This window comes from Toxotes jaculatrix, chromosome 7 (genome assembly GCF_017976425.1).
Source record: "Toxotes jaculatrix isolate fToxJac2 chromosome 7, fToxJac2.pri, whole genome shotgun sequence".
Taxonomy (NCBI): Eukaryota; Metazoa; Chordata; class Actinopteri; family Toxotidae; genus Toxotes; species Toxotes jaculatrix.
In genome coordinates, this window is record NC_054400.1 from 23092502 (window position 1) to 23119665 (window position 27164).

General features: G+C 43.2%; 1 protein-coding gene across 4 annotated transcripts in view; it reads left to right on the forward strand.

The window, feature by feature from the left end:
- The window catches only part of arvcfb (ARVCF delta catenin family member b), a 104835-nt gene that overhangs the window by 27079 nt on the left and 50592 nt on the right, over positions 1-27164 (forward strand). For 2 of the 4 annotated variants that reach the window (XM_041042993.1, XM_041042992.1), the window contains exons 2-4: positions 4701-4859; positions 10888-11528; positions 18155-18660. In XM_041042993.1, the coding sequence (XP_040898927.1) occupies positions 4701-4859; positions 10888-11528; positions 18155-18660 (1306 nt within the window). Of the gene's footprint in view, positions 1-4700; positions 4860-5493; positions 5515-8028; positions 8173-10887; positions 11529-18154; positions 18661-27164 lie in introns of all 4 variants that reach the window. The other 2 variants (XM_041042990.1, XM_041042991.1) reach the window with 2 other exon arrangements.

Sequence of the window (27164 nt, forward strand, 5' to 3'; positions counted from 1 at the left end):
AAATATACTCCGCAGCAGATTGCTTAAGGGCTCTTGTCAAGGGTATTGTTTTTTGGAGGCATTGACCGTGTTGGGCGTTGTTGAGTTATGGAAGAGCTTGACTTCTTCTTACTTTTTTCATTCTTGGCCTGTTATATACATAATGCTTTACTGTAGTTTAATGCTATTTAGCAAAAGTAGCAAAATCATTTTATTTTCTTAGTATAGCACAGCTATAACACTCCAAGCCACTCAGGAGTCAGCCAGGGTCCAGGCACTGATCAGCGAGGTGAGATTTCATTATCCACCAAACTGTCTTCCTCATACTGCTAGCCAGAGCCAACTGCACCTGACTGAATAAAGTGCAGGTTGTACAAATCTGTAGGCCTCCTTCAGAGCCAAATCCCTTTCTGTTTGACACCTCAGCCTCTCTGCTACCACTGGACGAACAGGCAAAGCTCTAGCAAGCTCCATTCTCCTCATCAGAAGCTGGGTCCAGCTCTTGGCAAGGCTTTTTAGACGAGGCAAGAAGACAAACTTTCTTGTTGCTTTGTTATTTGCTTGGGCTCAGCAACCCTACGGTAATGTTTTTTTTTTTTTTTGATCCTTAACAGATAGGCTTACCTGGGTTTATAAAAGCATGTGTTTTGATTCTTTACCAGGTGTTCTTAATATGTTTTTAATCCTCTTTATCCAGGGTTGACTCTTGCTGAGACATGCTTTCACATGTTCCTGGGATTGTGTTCAATATATCCATAGTTTGGTTCCAGGGAACAGGTGCACTGAAATGCTCTGCTCAAGGAATCCTGATGTAGCTTTTAGCATAAGCTCAACTACCCAACCTTAGGCATCACTGTTATTCCACTGGCTAATACAAACCATTCCCACAAGATCTGCATGTGCGAACTTCCTCCCTCTCCCTTATCACATTTTCTCTTGTACCCTTCTGCCACTTTATCATTCATCTCTCTGAAATCAGCCATTAACTCACTGTGCTCCACTTCTCCCGCCCTTGACTAAAGGGTATGCTTTCCTGAGTCTCCTCAACTGCGAATCAGCCTCGTATTCCCCGTGGACCGGCAGACAGCCATGCTAGCTCACGGCCAGACGGCTTTTAATCATTTATTTAGGGGCTGTAACGTCAAGTTCAACTCCAGTCTCTCACTTAGTGCACGTAGAGACGAGAGGGAGAGAGCGGGGGAAAGCGAACGAGAGACACCGCATTAAGCTTGGATCAAGAAGCCAGTTTGTCAGCGAGCTTCTAAGAGTCCCTCCTCCCTCTCTGTCCAGTGCTTTGCTATGGATTTGAAACCAGTGTAGGATGGTGCTGCTATTATTATGTATCCCTGTTTCCCTCCCAGCGAGCCTTCAAAGGAATGAAACATCATAGGAATCCAGTTAATTTGTCTAGATTTCATTTGCAGAGAGCCAGTGTGGTGAAATAGGAGAATTTATATACATGGTTTCTGTTTCATCCTGCATAGAAGAAGAGATAAATTATGCCATACATTCAAGAAACAGATGCACACAGGTGTGCATTACTAACCTTAATTCTCTTAATTTAATGCCTAGTGAAGTATTGTCGTTCTTTAACAATATTCAGTTGTTTCCATTCACAAAGGAAAAAACCACTAAGGAGAAATGCTTTCAACTGATTCCAATTCAATTTCATGTCAAATGATTTCAGTGGAAAAGTGTGACTTGTAGTGATGTGACAGGTTAGGGCAGGGCTTCATGTTTTTGCTGGTGCAGGGTGCAACTTCAGAGGCAGCTGGATTGTGTGTCAAATCACAACAGGCATCCATTGAGTGACAGGAGACCCAGGCAGACCTTGGATTTTCAGAGGGCCTTGCATTTCTGTGTGTGAACAAAGCCTTATTTTGGTTATTACATTGAAATTTGATTGACTCTCACTTGGCTCTGAAAAAAAAAACAGTGTACCTTTTGAATAGATACTGTACACACTGTTGTGTTCCACAGTGGGCTCCGAGTCACCAACGTAATTCACATTTATAATTGAACAGAACAAAGTTGTTGATTGGAGGCAACTAATCAGCACTGACCTTTTCTGAATACCATTAGAAGGCCCTTCCCAGCAGAGTGGTGATGTTTAGCCTGAGGTCAGTTGTAAAGAATGTCTTTTCCTCAGCTCAGCAGTGGTTGTGTGTAAATAAATGTGCCTCTTTCTATGCAGCAGATAGCCTTCCCAGCCATTAACCCCAATAATGGGACTTGGGGACCTTTCTCTGAGTGTAATGACCTAACTCAGCTCAGTTCAGAGTGCTAATTGACTCTACTGGATAGAGTGGAGTAGGTAAATAGACAAAGTTTTCATTTTCTTTGTGCTGCTGAGGCAGATGAGGGCATTTACACACAACAGGAGCCCAGGTCTTCTTCCCAGCAGGGACACGGAGAGGCTGGAGAGTTGTGGGATTAGGGGAAAAGATCCTCAACGTAAAAAGAGCAAACTTTTGACTGATCAGCAAGAAGGACTGGAGATCAATGAGGACTGTGTGAGGCTTTGAAGCCTGAGAGGAGCTGACCAATCAATGGGAAACTGTTCACTTGTTAGTATCTTCAAAGACGTGGGGAAAACAAACAGTCCTCTTCCATAAGGCGTCGCTTGTAGTGTTTCAAGAAAACACAGCGGAGAATAACACTAAAACTTTTTCTCTTGCTCTCTCCTTGGCCTCTGTCTCAGCCTGCAGCCTGCTGTAATTGGTTGGACAAAAATAGTCTTTAATAGGCTAGGATAAGTTGCTTTGACCGATTTTCTACGTGAGGTGAATTTTCAAATAGGTGCGATAATGCGGGGGATCTTTTTTTGTTTTTCACAGCTTTGATCTTTTAACTTTGGATTAAGATTAATATAGGTCAAAAAGTTAAGAAGTTCAAAAACTGCATTTCGACCATAAAATTGGTTCTTGTTTTGTCATGTTTATGAGTAAAATGATATTTCCCACAGGCAGTAGAGGGAACAGGAAGTGCACACAATAAAAATGATGTTTAACAGCCTGAAAAAAATCCTCAGGTCAGTTACAGTACCTAGACTACAAGTGTACAACCCCCTGCTTCTCCTTTTTCCCCAATTCCACCACACCATCCTCTTCCAGCTGTTTCCCTCTCCGCCCTCTCCATTACTTTCGATTTCCTCTTCCTCCCTTGGCTCCATGCTGTTTTGGTTATCAATGATTGCCTCGTATGTCTTCCTTCCCCTCTCCATCACGAGAGCTGTAATTTTGTCACACTCATGCACAGCGGTGGGCCATGCCAGGGCGTTGCACCTCCGACCACTGCCTTCGTATCATTTCACATCAGCAGGAAATGCACTGAGAAGCACATTTTTCTCACACATTCACACAGGGTCAGGTGGAGTATGGGGGACTCTCGCTTTCATACTCGCTTTCATCCTTAGCCCGTGGACACATTTTCTTCAAATTCATGGCCTCCCAATGAAAAATGAATCAAAAACAGTCCTCTGGGCTTTTGCTTGCCTTGAAAGAAGCTTTAACTCAATTTGAAGTCTCAAGAGGTGAAGACTTGCTAGCCACCCTGCATTGCAGTGTTTGGATATAATATTAGGGCCAAATAAATCATGGACTGTCAGGCCAGAAACAAACTAGGAAAACTATATCTTTATAGTTTTCTTCTTGTGTACTATACAGGCATTGTCAAGAGTGTGTGTGTGCTTATAAATGCATTATTTTGAGTACTGTTTTAAGCTTTGCCCTGTGGAACCTAGTCTTGTTAAGCAGCAAGGTGAGCAGGGTGGTGAATGGGTTTGTATTGTGTCCCACTTTGAGTCCAGAGAGCTGGGTTTCTTTAAAGACATGCTGTAATGACACTTTTCCCTCAACCTTTTCAAGGTTAAGTTGCCTTACCTTAACCATAACATAATACTGTATAAACCATGTGTGATAAAACACAGGAATAACAATGGTAGTAAATGTGGTATTAGTATTAAACACAATCTGGGTTTTTTGCAGAACTGTCCAATATCTGCTGTTCTGTCTGCAGAGAGTACTGTCTGAACACAGCCTCTGGATGTGCTGTGATGAGGGCCATCTCAAGGGCTCCTGCAGTACCTGGCAACACAGCCTTTTTCTAAAATGTAGTTTCTTTTTGAAAAGTTGGACAGTATATATGAAAATCTGCTTGGCCTTTTCACAGTTAGTACAAATATCTGCTTGGATCTTTGAATCATTATTGTAATCCATGTGTATACAGTAAATAATATATAATCTTGATGTATTTTTGAAAATATTGTCAATGTTTAAATCAGTGGTTATAATGGATTAGAACCATTATTATTTCTGCAGTGATTTTCATGCCTACTTTATATATTTATACGCCACTTTTAATTCATCGCCTTGTCTCAGTATATTTTAGTGCTGTTATTTGCCACACATTATTATTCATGTACTGTGTTTCACATTTTCCATCCCTCTAGCTGAAGTGTCTCATTGCAAATTATGGTTGGCATTATATTTAATACCCTTCATTTGCAATGTTCTTATTTATGCTCTGCTTTTCTCTGCTGGATTTTAATATCATTTGTTGCTGCAGTGGCCCAATTAAAGTTTCATCTTGTTGTGTATCTGATGGAAGATTACCTGGATGTTGTGCTGTTTTTTTTTTTCCTGGCTGTCGCAACAAATGAATATGAAACTCTAGTCGGCTAATTCCGATTGTATAAGTTGTTTCCCTCTTTATCTGTGCAGGAGCAGAGCCCCAGTAACGCCACATCCCTGGCCATGATGCAGGAGCCTCAGGAGGTGGTGGAGGAGACGGTCACCATAGAGGAGGACCCTGGCACCCCCACCTCCCACGTCTCAGTGGTCACCTCTGATGACGGAACCACACGGCGCACAGAAACCAAGGTAAGATGCTAAGGTGCACTCAGCTTGCTTACAGTTCATAGGCGTATAGAGCTGTAGAATGATTTGTTGACGCCCAAACTTACTGTATTTATAGGTTTTTAATTAACCAGCTGTTTTCATGTTGTACTGATGTTAGAAAATGTTAGCTGTTAAAAATGTTCAGCTTTGGAAAACTGCTAAGCAAAAAGACAGAGACAGAGAGTTATTTCTGACCTGCAGGTAAAACCCATGGTCCATATGTTATCGTTGTGAATGGAGCTGGTGCCTACTGTCACACATTAGCAGGACACTGCAGAAAAGTTGTGTTGTTGTGGCACAGGGATCTCAATAAGCTCTTAGCTGCAAAAAGCCAGAAAGTCCCTTTGATCCATTTCAATATTGCTTCAAATTATGGTTATAGACCACTGCTTCCAAACCGCACAGTACTGTACCTCCACTCCCAGACTTCCATCCTTAAGAACTCTAAATTCCATAATCCTACAGCCCAAAGTGGTTTCATCTCCCTCTCATGGCTTGATTTATTTTATTATTGTGTTATTATGAGCCAACTCCTCTGGCGTTCTCCTAGTTTTGTGCTTCTTAAAAACCCCTTTGTTGATTTGTCCTCTACTATGTTCTGTTGTTTTTCTGTAAGGATATGTCGACTAACGTGAAGGTGAGTGGACTTTTATACCACTATGGCTTTTCCCACCACGCCACCATTTTATGTGTGCCCACGCAGGCTACAGCAGCAGTGTGCAACACAGTCTGCTTCATCACAAGCCAAATAATGCTCCAGTCTATACTTTAAAGTACTATAAAGTCACCGCTTGCTGCTTCCACCTCCTGGGATGAGACTCATTAATTATTTTCTACTTTCTTTTACATTTTCTTTCTGTCTCTTTATTTCTTTCTCTGTAAACATCCCTGACTGACATTATAGGAGGTACAAAATACCACTGACCAGCACCAGTAACACACTATACACCCTGACAGGAATGTTATGATATAATACAAAAATAGTTTTTAATTGTGCTATATTTTCACAATTTAATCCCGCAGACACACTATTAATCCCTGTGACAGGAAATAAAGTTTCAAAGTTTATTTGAAATGTTTACCAGAATCACCATGGTCATCTATAAACCCTCATCGGACCAGAATGTCTCTGTCTCAGTGTCTGGTTGGGGTTTTGAAAAGTTTCAAGCGTGTTCTTGTTCACTGCGTTTTGGAAGACGGTCTGCATTTCACTTTAAAGTTTGAATTCATCACTCTCTGTGCACAGAGAAGAATTCCCTCCAGAATCCGCACCAGGTCTCCATTTGATTAAATCCATCTTAGAAGTGAGGTGGGTGTTGGAAGATCTTTGTTTTTGCCTCTGCATTTTGAGACATACTCTGAAAGATAATCTTATAGTGCTACTCATTTTGCTTGGGATTCGAATGTAAACGTAGCTGCAGTCAGCTGGTGCTGCTGCTGCTGTTGTAGGCTTCCAGAGGAGTGGAGAGCACTGTGTGGAGCTCTTACTCTGGGGACTGCAAGACTGTAATTAAAAATCCTGGTCTAATCCCTCATCAGGGAAGGCCCATTGCCCTCCAGCCTGTTTACTGCAAGGGGATGGGCCACACACACACTCACTCACACCCACATGATTTTGTGCATTTACACACAGAACTTCTTAGGAGTAACACACACAAGCACATGCAGTAAAACATTACATTACATCCCACTAAGCAAGGGCCTCGCTGCTGAGGGAGGAAAGAGGAAGGACACTCTTTTTAAGGGCCTGCCACCCTGCTGGGAGGAGGGATCGGGTGTTTTCTGGAAGCCACTTTGAGGAGAAAAGCAGATTAATGTTCAGGGTGAACTTGTGGAAGCCAGCGTCTCTGTGGCGGCAAATGGATCCAAACCCAGGCGAGAATTTACGCAAAGAAACCCCTCCACGTGTCTTCCTCACTCTCACTCTCTCTTCTTTTCCTCTCTGCATCTCCTCTCTCTGACTCTCTTTCATGTGTTGTTTTTCTGCTTCTCTCCTTTTCTATCTCTCTCGTCATTTTGCAGCAACTCCGTTTTATTTATGTGCTTTTCTGTTCTTTTGAACCAAAGTCTTGCCATACTGTCTAATGCTAACGCGCTCCTTTCCCTTGATGGTTATGCCCCATCTGACTGCTGGAAGATGAAACACAGGAGCTTGTTCTATCTTCCTGATTTGCAGGCAAAAAAGTTTTTTCGGTGGTAAACATGTTTCTAGCTGATTTAGTATCAGCAGAATCACCAGTTGGAATATCTGGGAAATGAGCAGAAAGATTGGAATAAAGACGGAGCCACTGTATATGAGAGACTGGAGACTGTAAGTTACAGCTGACAGTCTCAATTAATGTGGGAATTTTTTTTTTAAATATACACTCAGAAAACCACTATGAATGGCCTTTCAGTAGCAGATAAACTCCTGCTTCTATTTACATTTTCAGTCAATTCAGCTCAAACTGAATTGGCCCCGACCACTTCATTGTGTGCCTGTATGAGTTCGAGCACATGCACGCTCTCAATTAGATCCACCTCTGTCCTCCTGTCCCAGCATGCCATGCTTTCCTTTGGCGATCATCCAGCCCCCTTTTCGTGCTGGCAGACACACTGAATGGAACACCAGTCATGTTAGAGGAAGAGCTCAGTTAGGCCATTAAAAGCAGCATTCCTCCTCTTTCCTCTGGATATGAGCTAATGAGAGTCAAAGCAGACCACACGAACAAATAAAAGCACTTTCACTACCCTGCACACGCTGGGGAGCCAACCTTGAGTGGGCAGGAGTTAGTTATTAACTTGTCAAAAAAAAATGCCAAATGTTAGTTACATCAGGTACAGCTGTTGTGAGAAATGAGGTGTCGCTGTTGAACAGAAAAGAAAGAACATAAGCTTTCTACTCACAATTCATGACTTTATTTCAGACAGACCTTAGACTCAACAAACACTTTATTTACAGGCTGATTTTAAAAATAGTTTCTGGAACACAGCGAGAACATGTTAACCTCTGAAACTGCATACAGCTACAGGTAGCTTAAATGTGTGCAAGGCTGTGTCATTACTCCAAAGCCATTACAGAGCTAAAACAACAGGCCAGATGTACATCTGTGCAATATGTAGTCTAAAGCAGTTTGCTGAGAGCTCTACCCACCCATCCCTCCAACTCCAGGTTACCAAAGTGGTCAAAACCATCACCCGCCGCACGTACCACCCCGTGATGGTGACTGATAACTTGTTAGTGGATTCCAGGCCTGCCTCCCGGACCCCCACCCCGGTGTCCATCTCGACCCCCACCCTGTCCGAGACAGAACCGGTGAAGGATGCCGATCCCTGTGTGATTTTTGCTGTGTTCTCCCCCCACCCACTGCCTGCCCGTTCCTTTAACATCATGTTTTAAAGAAGTCCACATATATTCACCAAGATTTCATTAGCATTGTGGAGAAACTAAAAATTTCTACATCCGTCATCTTCGCTGATGTGCTTGGACGGCCTGAAAATGAATCACTGGGCTTACGATCACAGGCTGCTTAAAAACCTGAATTACTACCTCATCCTCTCCCACTAACCTCCGGCCACCATGTCCATTTAAGCTCTCAATAAAGTGAATGCCGCAGAGGTTGTGAAACCTCTTACAGTGCTGTAAAGTGGACAGGTTGACGCCTGCTGCCTTTCCCTCCATTTTTAACAGCTTGGTAAACAGTTAAATCCTGTGTCTAACTGCCTGTGGTTACTCTAAACACTCTTCAGTGCCGTTGTGACTTTTTACATGTACACATAGTCACACACTCACATACTCACGCTCTCCACCATTTTAGCAATTCTCTTTTCGCCCTGTTTATCCCGCTTCAGCATATTTCAGAGGCTGCTCTGAAACGCAGGTCCCTTGCCTCCCCTCGCTTCCCCTTGCGTGACGGTTTAACGCCTTGTGAACTTGAGCATACATCAAAGAGTGTTTGAAACCTGTGTGATGGTTCCCTTTGCCGCCCGTGCAAATCGCCTAAAAAGCTGTGTTAGTACAAGGCAGCTGGGCATGTCAAGGATGGGAAGCTGTAGCCTTCGCCGTGCTCCCCTCTCAGCTCTGACAGCCAGAGCAGAATAGAATAGAATAAAATAAAATATGATGATACTGTAAATAAAAGGTGATAAAATTACCAGATACGAATAAAACCATTCTGACATTATTATCCCTCTGGAAGGCTGGGGTTCCCTTGTGGAGCTATATCGCTCAGGAAAATCAATAAAGCACGTCAAAAAAAAAACAAACTAAAAATATTATTTCATAAACATGACATTTATTATGTCGACATAATGGCTTCATGCAGGGTAGGACATTCAGCTGTAAGGCCTGTAGTCCCCTTGAGGCCCAGAGCTTGCATGAATGTGCCCATGATGTGAACATCAGAATGTTCTGCCATGGCGTACCACTGTGGATCAAGAGGGAGGAAGTGAGCTTGTTACTCTGAGGTTATACATAGGCTTTAGCTAATGTGAATCAAGCAAATTTATTTTTAACTGCACAAAAGCCAAGGCAAAATGGCATCAGCAACAAATGTAAATTACTCAGTAATTACTCTGAATGTGGAAATGAACCTTGGCGCTCCTGAAATAGTCTTTGTTATGTAGCTCACAGTCAGGGTGTAATCAAGAAACAAGGACAGTGAAGATTTCTATTTGTTTCAGCCAAGTTAATGAGGATTCCTTGTTGAACAACCGATTTGTGGTTTGTTCTCTTGCTCTTGGCACCCTCCTCTACAGTGAGGGTTAATTCTTCGTTGTGGTTTTTTTATATTGTTTCATGCCTTTGCCTTGCTCCTGATTAAAATCGAAATTATGGCCTTGATGGGAAAATAAAGAAAGCGTATAACAATTAAGAGGACTGGTGTCGAAAATTAAAGTCATCAGAAGCAGGAACGAGCGGAGCGGTTTTTTTTTTCCCCCATTCCCCAAGAAATTCAGCCTGTCGGTCTGCCCTCGTCAAGTGAGAATGAACCTCTCTGCAACACCTTGTCAGGCACAACACGAACTGCATCAGACCTGCAGCCCTGCAGACGACGATTAATTTTCATCAACCTCATTAATTTTGAAGATGAATTTATAGCTGCGGACAAAATAGCCAATTATCGGCCACAGCAGAATTCACTGGGCAGCAAATTGGTTTCTGTATGGGCGGAGAACCCAGGGAGGGAGGGGAGTTGCTGTCTGCAATTCTCCAGTCAGACAACCTCAGAGACAGCAGAGGAAGTAGAGTTACTTGACTACAGGCTGAAGTGAGTGTGAGGAATAGATACACGCAGGCCTGGTCATTACAGTCCTTCAGCTACAGTGTGCGGTGCTACCCTGCTACGCCCCCCTGGGGGACACAAAGGATTTAAGGTCCAGTGGAGCTGTTGCACTTCAAGATGGCTCAGTTACAGCACAATCCAGGAGACTTAGTCGACCCAGACAGTTTCTGTGTATATGTATGTGTACATATTTTTTCCACTTTATGATTGAAGATAACACCAATTGGAGACACTGGATACTGGTCAGTTAGTATCCACTTTCAAAGCAAAAGAGTCTCCTCCCTGACAAAAGCCAGTACATGTTTCTGTTACTATTATTATTTAAATTTGATTAATAAAAATTAGTCCCAACCAACTTCATCATCAAAAACACCTGTATATGCTTGAGTCTTCAAGAACTCTGAATGATTTTATGGAAACATCACTGTTCTCTCCACGGTTGAAGACTAACTGCAAAGTTAATTAGATTGATCTTCAGTGGATGAGTTTTCCTCTACATTAGATCTGGACACCAAGCATCAAATTGATTATTTATTTTTCCCTGTTTATTTGTCAGCCTCTTCTACTTTGTGTCGTTCTAACACAGTGTCCTGATTTGACAGCCAGAGAAACATAAACCTTTGTGTAATACACTGCATGGTTTTCTGTGTGTATGCAGCCTGAATGTGACATGTCCACTTGTCAGCTGGATCCAAATGTAGGTGTTCTTTAATATCTGACAGGCGTATCTGTTTCCCTCAACACAGGTGACTAAGATGGTGAAGACGGTGACCACAAGGACAGTGCGTCAGGTGCCCCTTGGCCCCGATGGCTTGCCCCTGCCTGAGGGCTCATCCCCACTGGGGAGCTACACTGACTCCATCGACAGGCGCTACATGAAGAATGGAGGTGACCGCTTCATCACACCTCAAGCAACCTCCACCCTGACGCGCTCCTACAACAACTCCTACAACGATTCATATGGCGAGACGCCTGAGAGCCAGTACGTCCGCCACTATGGCCTGCATGATGGCTACGCCGATTTGACGGACAACTACGGCAGCCTGTCACGTGGCGTTAACTTCCGGCCGCCACGCTACCCCTACCTGCCCAACAGCTACCGGCCAGAGAACAGCTACACGCTTCCTATTCGCAAGGATGACTATGGCCACATTGCCCAACCCCAGGTTCCTATGGGTAGCAGCACTGTGGATCTGAACCGCTCACAGCCAGAGCGCTTCCAGCCTGAGCCATATGGTTTGGAGGATGATCGTCGCAGTTTGGGCCCTGAAGAGGAGGAGCCATATGAGCTGGAGCCCGACTACTCCACTGCCAACCGACGCACCCTGCAGGGGGCCAACCGGGGTCGTACCCATCGGGAACCTCTCCGTGATGGACCTCGAGTCAGGTGAGGATATATGGAAAAAGCTTAAGAGAGCAGAGGTTTGTTCCTGTTCATACGGGATTAGGTGACCTGCTAATTTATCTAAAAGCAAAAGACATTACCCAGATAAATCTGTGTAGTAGTTGTTTTTAAACATCAGTACCTGGTGTTAATGCTTAAAACTTGACAGACCGAATTAAGGCTGAAGGATTCAGCCAGCTGGAGCTCACAGGAGATAATGTGATTGTGAAGGTGTGCAGGTTCATACAGTATACATGTTTTTCTTTTTGCTTTGGACAGCGTGTTGTTGATTGTATGTATGAGAGCAGGCTTTTCCTTGACACGAGACGAGATCAGGCCTGTTAAGATAAGAGAGAATGAGGAATACTTTTGTTCTTGCCATTAAAAAAAGACTTAAGTATACGATGCACAAGTAAACAGAGCAATGTGCCTGAGAGAGGAAGCATGGAAAAAAACAGTCTTTCATTGCCATTTTTCTGCAAATGGATGGCGAACATGTGTTTGTGTCAGAGGTAAAGAGGCTGAAATGATTGGAGATGTAACGAGGGAGGGAAGGCAGGATGGGGAGGGAACGGGAGGATAGAGAGGCCAGAGGGAGGGTGGGAGAGGATGGGAGGCTTTTGTCAGTTATCTCTCAAAGCCTATCCTTTTTTATACAACTTTTGTCGAGAGGAGTATAACCCCTGGCTCCAGTGGTCAGAAAAAAAAACTGGTTGGCCTCAAAAAATAAGATCCCAAAATGGACTCTTGTCTCCTAATAACTTCCAATCATTTCATTGCCGCCCAAAGGAGGGGACCCAGAAAAATGTCCACCCTCAAGTAAATTGAAACAGGGGTTTGAAGTTGAGTTGGTGGGAAGTATGCTTTAAAGACTTCTGTTTGAGCAGTGATCTGTAGCAGATGGATATTTTCAAGTTCTCTGCACTTTTCCACCAATGTGAGGGCAAAATGTTTGGGCCTGAAGCCAGATATTAAGCAACAGAGGCTGGAAGAGGAAGAGGGGGAAGAGTGTACATCTTAATCTGTGTCTCTGTATTTTTTGTAACAATCAAAGGTGACGCTAAATCCAGATTTCCTTGCATATGAGTTTTGCTTTTGGACTTTTCTTAATTAAGCTTATATACCCCCCCCCACACACACACACACACTGTTGCATATGTAAATAGCTGGATTTAAAGGCCCCTTCACTGGTGTGTAGGACGCACAAAAGAGCAGATGCTTAATCAGACTGTCTTTACACACTTTTGACTTCACTCTGACACTTACATATACACACACTAACTCTCTCTCTCACACACACACACACAGTCAATAAGAATCCACATCTTCAGAAAATGAGTCACTCCCCCATCCGCCTAGTGAGAGGCACTTGCTGTGACAGGCAATTTGTAGCCTGCCTTACATGTGTCACAACACAGCCCTAACAGCCACATACACCCCTTCAGAAACACACACACACTCGCAGACGCACACACATGCACACGCTGACAGCCGCTCACACGAATGCCCAAACACAAGCACACACGTTTGAAGCCGCTCTTGACTGACTGCTGCCTGTCTAATTGCAGCAGAAAATAAATCACAAATATTTCCTTCTTTCCTTTGCTCCTCCTGCTCTCAGCTGACTTCGAAACACCCAAACATCTGTATACTATAAGCACTTTACGTTTTTTTTCTCACTCAGAAACAGTGACAATCAGCCCTACCAGAGTGCCCAGGCTCTCCTGAGCGCTCACACTGCGATTAGTATTCCTCCAAGACGGAAGCGGCGACTCCAAAGTGCTGTAATGAATCTGGGAATTAAAGCAGTTTAATTACAGCTTATCATTACATTGCAAGCTCTCAATTATGCGCCGACAAAAATGAAGATGTTTACTACTAAAAAGGCTTCCCGCGTCGGCTTTGAGCACTCATTTTGTCACTGCCGTGGAATCCATCGTGTGTTAAAGTATGGACAGGAATGATAATGTATTTCTTGCAGAAGTTCCTCAGACGTGTGGGCACGCCTCGCTCTTGGATTTCCGTGTTAATGTAGCTCTAATGTACAGATGGGTGATGAAGGGAAAAGATGAATAAGTGAGTGTAGACACATACTGAGTGAAGAAACTTTACAGAGGGCTCACTGCACGATTTGATGAGTTTGAAAGTGGCATGAATCATATACTTTTTTTTTAAACACAGCCTTCACCACCAATGTCACCCAAATCATACATGGTCAGAGATCTACATGCATGTAAATTTTGTTTTGTCACTGTTCCTCTTTCAACGCCAGCCAGTTGAGCAACCTTTACAACCGAAGGCTTGAACCCAAAAGGTCAGCTGGGCCTGTTTAGCTTATTACAGCTTCAGGTCATGCAGAACTTTAAATGGATGCATCTGCATTTGCTGTGTTTCTCCCCTCAGTTACTCAGGTTTTTCCTTTGCCTGTAATAGTCAAGTGGAGTACGTACAGGGCACTGATCCGGGAGAATAAGTGGACCACATAGTGTCCATCAGAGGTGAGAGGCCATGGAGCTGTTAGTGTTTCAGTGTCCTGCTGAATAACTCTTCAGCAGGGTGAAGGCTGGTGCCATTAACTGTGTTACCAAGCAAGTGCTGTATGTTTTGTCTGTGTAGAACTGGACGTGTTAGAAGAACTTGCTGGATGTGGCAGCATTTGATTAAAAAACAAAACAAAAACAAAAGGTATTTTAGAAAGAATTGCAGTGACACGTGTTTATCTGATGTAGACTGCTCTGCTTTTATTTCAGCGTTTTAAATTGAAACTCGTTTTATCTGTATGTCTGGAAAGTTTTCACTCTGTCATAAGTCTTTTATGAAGTTTTGTCAGTATTCAGTCTTGATTTTTCTCAATTTTGAAGCACTTTAAAATTTTGCTTGGAGCAGCGATGTATCAATAGAGGTTTATAATATTTTAGTATGTTAGTGATTTGCTCAAAGACAGCAGGAATGTAGCTACTCTTCCCTTTATCCCTGCCCAGGTTATACAGATAATGTACATGTCTGTCCCATCTCTCACTCTCTCTCCCCCACTGTGCAGATGTGAGTACATCTAACTCCCTTTTCCACCACCCCAACCCATCCTTTATGCATGTGTCAGTGTGTGTCCATGAGCACCTTTCTGTGTGTGTGTGTGTGTGTCCTCACGCCATCGTGATTAATAGCTGCTTTTGAACTCTGCCAGACTACAGGGGCGTCTTTAAGCCAATCTCTAATGGCTCATCTCTCCTTGGGCGACACACTCCGCTTCACCTGCCCACCTGCACCCAGGGGTCACCACACACACATATAGACATATAAATGCACGCATACAAAGTCACATTCACTCATCACTTGACTGAGAGGGAGGGGGTTCTCATTCTAATCCAGTGGTGTCTGTAGGGAACAGCACATGGAAGTGATCTGATACTAGCCAGCTCAGCCCTCCTCGATCCCACCAAGCGGCTTTCACTGAGAGCCAGACACGTTTAATATCATACTTCCATTCTGTCATGTTTGAGGCATCCTGTAAATTATGGAAGAAACTTCTGAGCGATGTCACTCTCCTTTAATTAAACGAAAACAAGCAGTGATGGCAGTGAATAATGCCGTCAAAACAGCTTGAGAAATTAGGAAGTGGCAAGACATAAACACTCCAGCTTGGCTGTTTTTTTTTTCCTCTTCTTTGTTCTTTGTCCCACAAAGACTTGTGCATCATAAAACAATTATTGCCCATAATTCAAAATGAGCAGTCTTCTCGGCAGGGACAGTCAGTGAAGAGCTCATAAACGCTGCAGAGATGTAATGTGTATGCCAAAGAAGAGGGTCAGGCACAGCCATGATTGAAGGATGATGAAAGTAACTGACAGAAGATGAGGGAAAGGAAGAATAGTGAGGATGTGACAACGTCTGGAGGAGTAAAGGAGTGCTAAAGTTTATACATTCATACATCTCGTATCTACTGTATCTCTTTATCTTTTTTTTCTATTATTCGTGTCTTAGAACAAAACCGACGATCGCGCAGATTCACAGAAATATCCCGGACATTCAGCCGCTCGATTAACATGAGGAGAGCGATCTGCTGTAATCATGCTCGGAGCATCGCGTCTGGCAGTGGAGAGCCCTTTCACATCCTATGAATACACCCCTCCCTGTACACACAATGCCGCCAATTTAAATGCAAATCCTGACATTCCCATCACTCAGCCTCGCGACGCCTGCTTTACCAAAAGCCCCGTCGCATCGGCCCAGATCTAAATGAGCCACAATCTACACAACTGTACATCTCATCTGTGTGTTTAAGTGTGTGTGTGAGAGAGAGTGTGTGACAAACAGTGTGTGACAGATAATGAGAGAGAAAGCCACAGAGAGACAGAGATACTGTGTGTGAAAGAGATTGTGGTTATATATGCAGGTCTATGAGATGGTGATGATCCTGAGGTTGTGTACTGCCCTTTCTCTGGGACGGTTATTCCTGCCTCCCGTTGCCTTCTCAAGTCCAATGTCCCACAGCAGTTGAAAGCTGGATGACAGCCTCCGTGTATGGGAGTGTGTGTTTAGAGCTCGGTGTACGCAAAGAATCGTTTAGTAACCACCAGCACGTGCACAAATTTCCCCCTTTTTCCATACAGTCTGTCATGCTGCTCTGTGTGTTTGCCAAACCTCAGAGCAGCAGCCCTCCATATGATGATGTGCTGTAATCAGGCTCATGAATGGCCCCTCCTTCCATACTGTGGTTACAGGCTGCTTATAGAGGTTTGTGGCTGTCCAACATGTTCCACAAATCTGGAAAAAAACTACTTTTAAGAGAAAAATTAACAGTGCTGATACTCAAAATCCACTTTAGTTTAGGTTAGCTGTGTTCCAGTCAGTTTCTTTGTGTGTTGAAGACACCTGTTGGAAGAGACATTAGACTTCCAGAGTCACAGCTGTTCATGACATGTGCCCATGACATCCAAAGCTTTGCCCACAAAATTTGACACAACCATTCAGCAATGTGGTGCTTTGAACTTGGTTCACGCTGCTTTCAGCATTTAGACGCAGGGCCATGCTCGACTGCAGTGGTGCCTCACTCTGTCTCTATCAATCCTCTGTCCGTCTATCTGAATAGGGGATTTAGTATATCGTTACACTGCTCGGGCAGGAGTTTTTCTCCCAGTTCATCTCCTATCAGTTCCCCCAGCATGCCTGGGAAGAACTGTAAAAAGACATAATTAACATAAAACTCATTAAAATTATAGCTCGGTCTGGAGTTCCCTGCCAACCACTGACATTGGCCACTATTCTGTTGCACCACCAACCACCATACATCAAAGATGGTGAGAGGAGACCAGCTGTATTATGTAACGAGAGTAAACAAGTCTCAAGCTGTGGGGTGGGTGGGGGGAAGATAAAGGCTGTTCATAAGTACACAACCCTAATTAAATTCCTCTCCCCATGTCATAAGTTTTCCTACCAAACATTCTCCCATCCTTTCAGGCAACTCAGTGGTTTGTGTTTAAAAAGAAGAATTTTTGTGAAGTTTCAAAAATATTGTGTGCAACTTCTCTGCCGGTGTAAAATGTGACTCCCCTGACTCCCTCTGCAGAGTTGGCCATGCAAGTGAAAAATGGTTCCTGTGATTAAAGAGCCTTAAGTAAAATAAGTAGCCTGCACTCCAGCAACAAATGATTTGTCATTGGAATTGAACGCCTATATTTTCACCCATGTACCGATGGAGAATTGATGAGGCTGCCTTTGGAGCGAAGAACACTAGAGAACAGAATGTAGATCATAGACTCTGAGACGCTTGAGAAATAGAGATTGGTTGAAGGGAACCCCCTATGCACCCTCAAAAGCAATTCCGCTCTTCCTGTACCCAGTGGACACTTATTCACTTTACTCATTGAAAATGAGGAGAGCTCAATACTGTTTAAGTCCCCAGCCCAAACCGTAGCAGTGCTAATGAGGCTAATGCTAGCAGGGACCAGAAATGGTCATTAACATTTTAGCAGCTGCATGCCAGTGTTCGTCGCTGTGAGCAAAGGGAGCCCTGGGGCCATCATAGGGGCTCATAGTGATGGGGGGGGGGGGGTGGGGGCTCACTGCTCTTTTCTCTGTTCCCTGAGGGAAAAGTCATCAAATCCTGTCTCTACTGTATGTGTTGGCTTCTTGAAAGAAACTTCACAAGACTTTCCCTCAAAGCTTTATCTTTGGTGTGCCTTCTTTTCCTGCAATCCGTGCAATCTTTTCCTGTCTCTCAATCACTCTCTGCAAGACTTTATGTGTGCTGCAGTCTGACATGTTTGTTTGCTACCACCTGACAGGGAGGAATAATAAGGAGAATGTTGCTTACTGTGCCACCATAGTCCCTCTGACATACCCACGAATAACAAATCCAAACCACAGATCACCGTGTCTCCCCTTCGCTCTCCATCCTGCACTCCTTCCCTTTTCCCCTCCATCGCCCACATCTTTTCACCTCTCACTCACCCTGTCCTCTGCTTTCCCTTTTCCCCTCATTAGTCAGCGGCTCTCACCTCAGCTGGCTTCTCTCAAAGTCTTTCCCGCGGCCAACTAATTCTTCTCTGAGACGGATCTGTCTGAGTCACCCTCCATTTACCTCGTCCATCTCCCCCGTCCTCACCGTCCTCTCTTCTCTTGTCTTCCAGAGGGTACCCAGACGACCCCATTGAGGCAGAGCTGATCGATGAGCGCCACCCTTATATCCATGGCATGTACTCAGCACCACTGGCCCAGCCAGAGAGAGGGAGCATGGCCAGTCTGGATCGCATGGGTGGCCGGCGCTCACCATCTATTGACAGCATCCGCAAGGACCCGCGCTGGCGTGACCCAGACCTCCCCGAGGTCATCGCCATGCTGGGCCACCCCATCGACCCGGTCAAGTCCAATGCCGCTGCCTACCTGCAGCACCTGTGTTATGAAAACGACAAGATTAAGAAGGATGTGCGTCAGCTGAAGGGAATTCCTGTTCTGGTGGGGCTTCTGGACCACCCCAAATCTGAAGTCCACCGCAAAGCTTGTGGTGCCCTGCGCAACATCTCCTATGGCAAGGACAATGACAACAAGGTGGCCATCAAGAACTGTGATGGCATCCCAGCCCTCATCCGCCTGCTGAGGAAGACCAATGACATGGAGGTCCGAGAACTCATCACCGGTAAGAATGAATGTTTTCACACACATCAGACAATAGACACACAAAATCATGTGACGGAGCTGAAGCAGGACAACACACAAATACCTAGTCATCAGCTTACACAGCATTCACACCTACATGCAATTTCAGAGCCGCCAGTTAACCTAGTCTGCGTGTCTTTGGACTGTGGGAGGAAACCGGAGCACCACATCATGATATATCAGGAAAATATTCTCCTAATATCATGACTTCATTTGTGTTAACCACATCACCCAGTTTTACTCCAAAGCTTGTACTCACAGCATTTTATTAAGTCTCACATACATTTATATTTTCCTTTCAGCTACATAGAAATGATCTGTCATCTGGGTGAAATTGTGTGAAATAAGTGTTGTTGATACATCTGATTACATTCCTTAAGTAAAACATCTTTTACAGTTTTCCTGCCATCTTGTATAATTCAAAGACCACCTGCATAGCACTGTTGAAGCCTGCTGGCCATCTTGTCCACTAAAGTTAGGATTCCTCTCTCTTTTTGCCTAATTAGTCTAAAAACTCCTTCACGCATAGTAAATGTAAAAGTGCTGCTTTTCAGCCTTTTAAGGTGATATGATAGTGCCTGATCATGCCAGTCTTTTCCAATCACCGGCTACACACTTTCCATCACTTATATATTCCATCCAGTAAAATACTGAGTCGGCTGCCATAATCCCATACTCTGCATAGTAATGCAGGGCTGGGCTGTGAGTCATACTATATCTGAGAAGCAGTTGTTTTGTGTTTTCCCCACAGTTTTTGCAGTGTTGCTTATAAAAGATCAAATATTCCCTATATTTCTTGTTTCCCCATCTTAGACCCCTCTACCTTATTTGATATGTTTGTATCCCAGGCATCCCATATGGAAAGATCCAGTACTGGTTACCACTTGTTAACCGACTAACGAATGTTAATGAGCTAATTGGTTGGTCATAAAACATAAAACAATACTGGAAGCAAAAACAGACAGATAGAGAATGGAAGGAAACTTCATGGGAAAGCAACTGGCATTTAAACTGAAGAAAAAGCTGTTCGCTTCAATGTGTGATGAAATATGTTTTAATTCCTTAAAGAGGAACTATTGATTCAGGCACCGTGACAGGGTTTCTTCTCCTTGACCTGGTAAATGTCAGCTGGGGAATACAGTCGTGTGTGTGTATGTGTGTGTCTTTCAAAGCGCTCAGCTAATCCCCAACACGATTGGTTTGACCTGACACACTTTGGCTGGTATGCACGCTTTGCCATCTGAGAAGGAGCTTTTGTTTTCACTGCACACGTGTGAAAAACGAGAGCAGCTTTAAAGTGATATACTTGACCTTTGTGAAGTTGCCAGCAAGTGTAAAATACACTGTATTCACCGCCTGAGACAGAGAAGAGGAAATTTTCAGGTAATTTTACAGTGAAGGGAAGGAAAATTGTTTTCACTCTGGATGTGATGTAAAGACCTGTGAGGCTGTGGCCCTAAAGAGTGACTAGATAGTGAAAAAGGTACTGGCTATTGACCGTTTTAATTCATGGGTATTGGTAGGGAAACCTGTTCTTAAAAACCCATGCTTGTTGAACTGTAGTGTGCATGCAAACACATAAATGTGTGTGTGTGTGTGTGTGTTTCCTTTGCTGTGACAGAGATGTCGCGGTGAGCGACGACTGTGCCACAGCAGAAATGATTGCCTTTACAGCATCGTGTTGCTCCCCATCGTAGCTAAAAATAACCCTGCACCACAAGACAAGGAGGACAGAATGGAGGGAGGCTTTTTTCTTTTTTCTCCTCTTTCCCTCTCTCTCTCATTATCCACCCTCCTTCGCTCAATCTAATTTTTTGTCTCCTTCATTCATTATCTACACTCTCGCTGTTTTTCTCCCCGTCCTCTCTGTTTCTCCAGCTTTAGGTTTCCATTGGCGATGAATCTGGCCCCAGTGAAAACAGGCCAGTCACAATGCAAGCTCAGCTTACAGCCTCAGCCCGTGTGGCTGGAATTGGCCATGTTTTTCTACAATTAAATATAATTGGGGGGTTTTAAATAGAGGCCCCTTTTCTTAGTCCATGTGTTTTAAGAGTTTGCCGTTGGAGTTTGTGCTGTCCCTGTAAAACCACAGAGAGCTCTGTTTTCTGCACAGGGAAACGGGCGACGTGGAAGGAAACAAGTGGTTTTATTTTCCAACACACAAGACAGACAGACCAGTGGTTCATATTTTTAGTGCTTTGTACTGTTCAGAGTAATTCTATTTTCCCTCTCAGTAGGCTCTGGGCTGTTTGTGCCCTCCAGCTATTCCCACTGTGGAAATGTAGATTATTAAGCGGATTTGTCTCCTGTTTTTTTTTCTGCAGGAAATGTCAGAGTTTGGTGGACTGCCAGTCAGGCAGGTGTTTGCTACACGCCTTTGTATTTTGGATGAAAAATGCATATGGTGTAAGTTGGCAGATCTTAAGGATAAAAGATAAGTGATGTCTAGACACATGTCTAAGTCTATGCCAGGGTTTTGTGTTTTTTTTTTTAGTTTAATAATATATACAGCATTGTGTATTGGATGATTTGGTCTAAAACACATAAACATGAGTGTGTTTCTGCTGTAACACTGAGGGCAGAGAACTACAACCTTACACAGGGTATTAATAGAGCAACCAGCTAACAGTATTAATTCTTATTTTTATTTTTATTTATTCTTATTTTTTTGACCACTTGGGGGCAGCACAACAAATTGTAAACACAGCATTATCATATTATTACCTACCAAGTTCTTGTAGCTAAGCCACATGGAGCAGATACAGCACAACACTAGAAATCATCTGCAATCTTCACCCTGCTTTGAGCTATGTTCAGGTCAGACAAGGCTGATGAGAGCAGTTAGACTGAACCAAAACAGTAAAATTATGGCAGTAAAACCAAAACAATGAGACAATAAAATGCTCTGCAGAGCTGAGGGGTACTGCACTGTAGGATAATAATTATCTTCTTTTTCTCCCATTATTATTATTTCATTTTCAGAGTTTCTGAAAATCTCTTCCTCAAAAGCCCCCACTGATGCCTAAATGCCCGTTTTACAGCAGAGGGAGAGCTACATAGATTTTTGAGGTTTTAACTCCATTGCCTCCTCAATCACCTCTATAGTACCAGTCAATAGACCTTTTTCATATTTTGTTAGGTCATAGCAGGAGAAGCACAGGTGTAAATAATGACATTATTTACTGTGGTAATGGCTGCATTCCATTTAGATTTTCTGATTCCTGATTTTGCATGCAGACTGACTCAAGTGGCTTACTGAGACACTTGATGGGACTTATCCATTGTTAGAATTATTAATTACATCTGTGTTTTTCCTGTTATGACGAGTCAAAATGTCTTCATATCAGCCAGTGTCGAGGCAGATATTAAATTCATTTTAGATTTCAAACCAGAGTGGCCAGAAATAAACCCATCAAAAGACACAGATCTTGTCATATTTTTTCATCTGACCCAGACATGCTCCCAAAACAGAGCAGGCTTTACACTCACTTGACTGGATGCATCTTGGAAGTTGCTAAATTTGTGAATGTGGGGCAGCAGACGCAGCCTTCACCAGCAAATCACCGCTGAGCTGTTGGCAGTGTTTTCTCTAAGGGCATTGTAAGGACAGTGAAGGACAGTGGAGGACAGTGATTACTGCACTGTGCTGTATTTAAATCTAATCCTGAGAACACTCGAATCTAGAGAATACAGATTTAATTGAATTAAAATTTCCCACCTCTATTACATGCATACTACTGCCACTTAATTTAACATATGCACACGGTGCTACATTAGAAATGGTTCAAACAGAAACCTTTCCATAGACAAGTGTAGCACTGATCTCTCACTGAGTTTTCAGTGAGTAAATGTGCAAGCAGACTGCACCATATCCATCATGTTCCAGGTGCCCGACACTAACTGGACCTAATAATTTGATTTTTAACGACAGGATAGTTTGTCGCTTGGAGTCAGTGTGCTGGTCTCAGCTCAGCTTTGGCGCAAATAGTGTGTTCCCACCCCACACACAGAGGCTGTAGGCGAGACTCGTACTCAGGGACATGGTCCTTATGATGATGCAGAATATAGTGAAGTCATTTCCAAGAAGGGCAACATATCTGAGGTCCCCCACCGTGATCCATGAGACAACCTGCTGAGTTCATCATCGGTGTACTGCAACTGTGTGTGTGTGTGTGTGTGCGTTGTGCACACTTTGCACAGCCCTTCCTACCTCATTTCATTAACTGCTTTCTGGGGATTGACCTCAGGCTCCTGCCTTGTATCACCTCCCCAGTACACACACACACACACACACACACACACACACACACACACACACACATTATATAAATCTTCCATATCTTTCACTTTAGTGGATGTTTGCTGTAGCAAGGAACAGTGAGTCCACTTACTGAGGTCTCCTCCCTTCTCTTCCTCCTTTCATGTATCTCGAATGCCCTCCATTTTTTTCTAACTGTCTCACCCTTTGTCTTTACCACTGAGAGTGTGATGGATGGCATGGGGGTGAGGAGGAGAAGCAGAGGAGGGAGGAGAACGGTAATGGGCAGAACTAAGTTAATAGCCCTGCTTGAAGAGCAACATGCCTGCCAGTGGAGCCTGGAAAATTTAATTAGCCTCAGCCACAGCTCCAGCTCCAGTCCCATTCCCAGTCCCTGTCCCTGTCCCAGTCCCTCCAGCTCTCACATCCAGGTATCAGAGAGAAGGAAGGGTGTAAGGGAAAGGAGAAGGAGTAAATAGAGAAACAGGAGGCAAGATCTGGCTTACACTCAGCTCACAACTTGTCTCCTTTTCTCCCCATCCTGCCATGTCCTCTGACAAATACACATGTACTGTTTTGATCTAAGCATTGCTGGGTTATGTCAAGCTCTGACAAAAATCTGACAAATCAAAACTGCCTGTTTGTGACAACAGATGATTGAAGAGGCAGGTAATAATGTACATGTTCAGCTTGCCCTGTGGCTGGATTGGATTTAAAACAAAGAAAACAAAAGCAAATCACAGGTGTGTGGGAAAACCTTAACAGTAAAAGATTGTTCCTACATACAGATCACAGTGTCTTCATAAACCCCCCCCCTACGCATTTTCCTATTTATGGAAATTCAAGCGTAGAAATCTTTGGAGATATTTTTATAGCTGAATAGGTTCTGTTTACAGGAATATATCACAATATATTTTACAACTTGTTTTGCACATTTATCTTGTTATATGCAGCTTTTTTAGATGGGTTTCTTCACAACCAACTCAACCAGACTGTTTACCCCTTTAGAACTTTTCTCAGCAGATAAACAACATTAATAAACCAGAGAGGGATAACATTTTTACATCTTGAAAGCAGTTTGACTTAGTTATGGAAGGTCGTGGTAAAGTCTTGGAATTTTGTTTTTTATGGCCCTGCTGGGAATCCTGGCTTCATGAGATAACAAACTTGGGAGAAAGCTAACCTGGAGGTGGAAATAAAACAGTTCCACAAAACAGAGCTAAGAAATTTTTTTCACCTTGCTAGAAATCACAGTCAGACTGCAGACAGACAGTTTGGAGAGTGTTCATTTGTGAAGCAGAGGTGTGTTTGCTGTGGTGAATGAGTTTGTTGGTTGGTAACAGACCAGTTAAGCTGCCTGTGTACCTGATTCTAATTTTACCCAAGTTTCTGATCCTCTGCTTTTACAACCCAGACAGTCACTGTCACTTCTGGAGTGGCTGAAGTTAAAGTAGTGCCAGTGTTAGACTTTCACTTTCTAACCACATTGTTTTGATCTTCTTATCCAACTGTCCTCAATAAAGCAGATAAACATATTTTTCAAAATGTTGAACTAGTCCTTTAAACAAGCACGTTCTTGGCTTTCCTTTCCAAAAGAACAACAGATGAATTTTGACAGTGTCCAACTTCCTCTCTTAGTCTGTATCCATGGAGTCTGAATATGTTTATATCAGGTGTAAAGTGAGCCCTTGACATCACAATTGCTCGGTGTCTGCCTCAGTCCCCATGAGACAGCAGGACATCCCTACTACTCCCACCTCTGACAGTCTGATAGAGGACAGCAAATGGACTAATGGAGTCACTGCTCTGAGACGGTGGCAGGACATGGGATGGAGATCGTCACTTCCACAGCACTCTGTCATCTTTAATAACATTCTGTCTGTGGGCTGTATGCCTGTCATACTTGATGGATCGCAGCCACAGCAAAGACATGCCTTTTCCTCCCCTCTGGCATATGTGATCATTGTAGAGCTGACTGATTCCACCGGCATGAGCAGTGTTTCAGCTGGAATACTGGAGGTGGTGGTGGACAGCCCAGGGGGGGACAGAAAACGCTTGCATGGCTGGATGCTACTTTTTGCATCGAGGCATAAGTATCTTTTGTTACTTTGAAGTGCCTAGGTTTATAATGAGCCCTTGTTAGTTTCTGTAAATTACCTTCTGGCTAATGCACCTGCCAACACAAGACAAGTCATAGATGGATGCTGGTGTATCGTAGGTTTTATATACAGTGACAGATTTCCAGCCGTGTTGGCTCTGGACTGTTGATGTTTTATGATGATGCTGAAACAATATTGCAGCAATAACTTCATATCAGAACAAGCACAGGGCTTTGAAATCAGACTTCAGTGTCAAACCCTATACAAATGAATTGTATAAATGAATGAGAAGGAGTTATTTTATGGTTTATTAATAAGCTGCTTGTTTTCTTCCTCCTCTGCAGAAAATGTGCAGCTCATAGATGCTCATAAAGCTCATAAATTAGTTCCTGTGTACTAAATATTTCCCATATAGTGTATCCTAAAAACATTTCAGTCAGAAGTTTTCTTTATGCACTGCTTGTCTTGCATAAGCTCACACTGCTAACTGCCTCCTCGTGTGTTGACTACATGTTGGATGTTGCTTGTCACATCTAAAACTGATGCTAATGACACAACAGTGGGGGTAATCAAGCTGTCAGCCTGGCGGGCAGGCATGAATGTTAGCTAGCTGTCATCATACCAGAGTACACACCACCACAAGAGCACATTTGTAGTTAATGCGATTCATGCGTGGATGCTGATACTCTGATTCGCTCTCAGGCATTTGGTTGGAATAAATGAGAAAATTGACCCTGTGAAAAAGAAAAAAGGAGAGTGGAGGAAGTATGCACCATAGATGGAGCGGATGTTTTACTAAAAACTAAACTATGAAGGATGAAAATCATAAAAGAATACCACAGTGCTAAATTATATAGTTATAAAAGGGCCATTTTTAAAATGGATTCTTTGCTCTTTTGAACACAAACAGAGAGCAAACCTCCATTTAATGGAGAGAGATGTCTGGAGTAACACTTACAGGATCTGCTTTATTATTTTCAACCAAAAACACTTAAATGTGCAAAAATTGGAGACAGGAAATCAAAAGCGGCACATAAAGGTAGCGTAGCAAGAAACAGACAAACACACAGAGAGACAGACAGATATCTGGCAGAAAAAGAAACTTCAACTTAGAAAATAAAACTGGTGTAATTTATTCAGTCAGATCTTCAGTTATGCAGATGGAAGAGCATCTGAATCTTTAAATAACATCTCAGCGTGTTTTTGTCCAAGTTTAACGTACCATGAAAGTGCTTGTAAAAAAGAAAAAAAGAAATCAATTTTGAATTTGTAGAGATGTGAAATTTACAGTAAATGCACAAAGCACAAAATGAAACCAGCCTTCATTCAACAGTGTAATTACCTGAACAGTGGTTGTTTTGGGCTTTGGGGACATTTTGCTCTGAAAGCAGTCTTTCAGGCAGTGTTTTGTTCAGTCTCTGGACATGTTCTGTACCCAACAAGCTCAAGGATCAAGTAGTGTTTAGGTAGTTTGAGGTAAGGTGTGATGTTATTGATGTTTTGCATATATCAAGTCAGGACTTGAGTCTGTAATGGTCTATAAGGAATACAAGAATTTAATATTACAGTAATATTACAACAGATCAACCACACTGTCCAAAATCTTAAATCTGTCCCTGCACTAAGCACTTTCAATGTCAACATGATCTGTTAAGCACACTGGATTATACAAAGTTGCCCCAAGGCTTTAGAGTGTGTTCAATATCCTGCATCACACCTTGGATTTGTGTGTGAATGTAGCCTAGAGTGCAGCCACACCTCAGCTTACACATCTAATAGCTTCCCAGTGAGATACTGGTAGCCTGGTAGTCTCTGACGCACAGGAAGCCGGTCCAGTCACCAAGTGTAAACACAGAGCAAATGGAGGTGCAGTGTTTCTGCTTAGTTTAGTTTCAGTTACTACCGAGATGTGATGGAGAGAGAGCAGAGGTGATAAACTGCATTCAGTCTTCAAATATAACACAGGATGTGGATTAGTCTAATGAGTTTTTTTTATTTTTATTTCTTAGCATAGGAATCCAGTTTTCTCCAGGCACAACCACACCAGAAGGACTGGAGTTATTTTTAGCACAGGCCTGTCTGCTGAGATTTTTTTTTCCTGTGTGCAGAGAGCATGATTTAACAGAG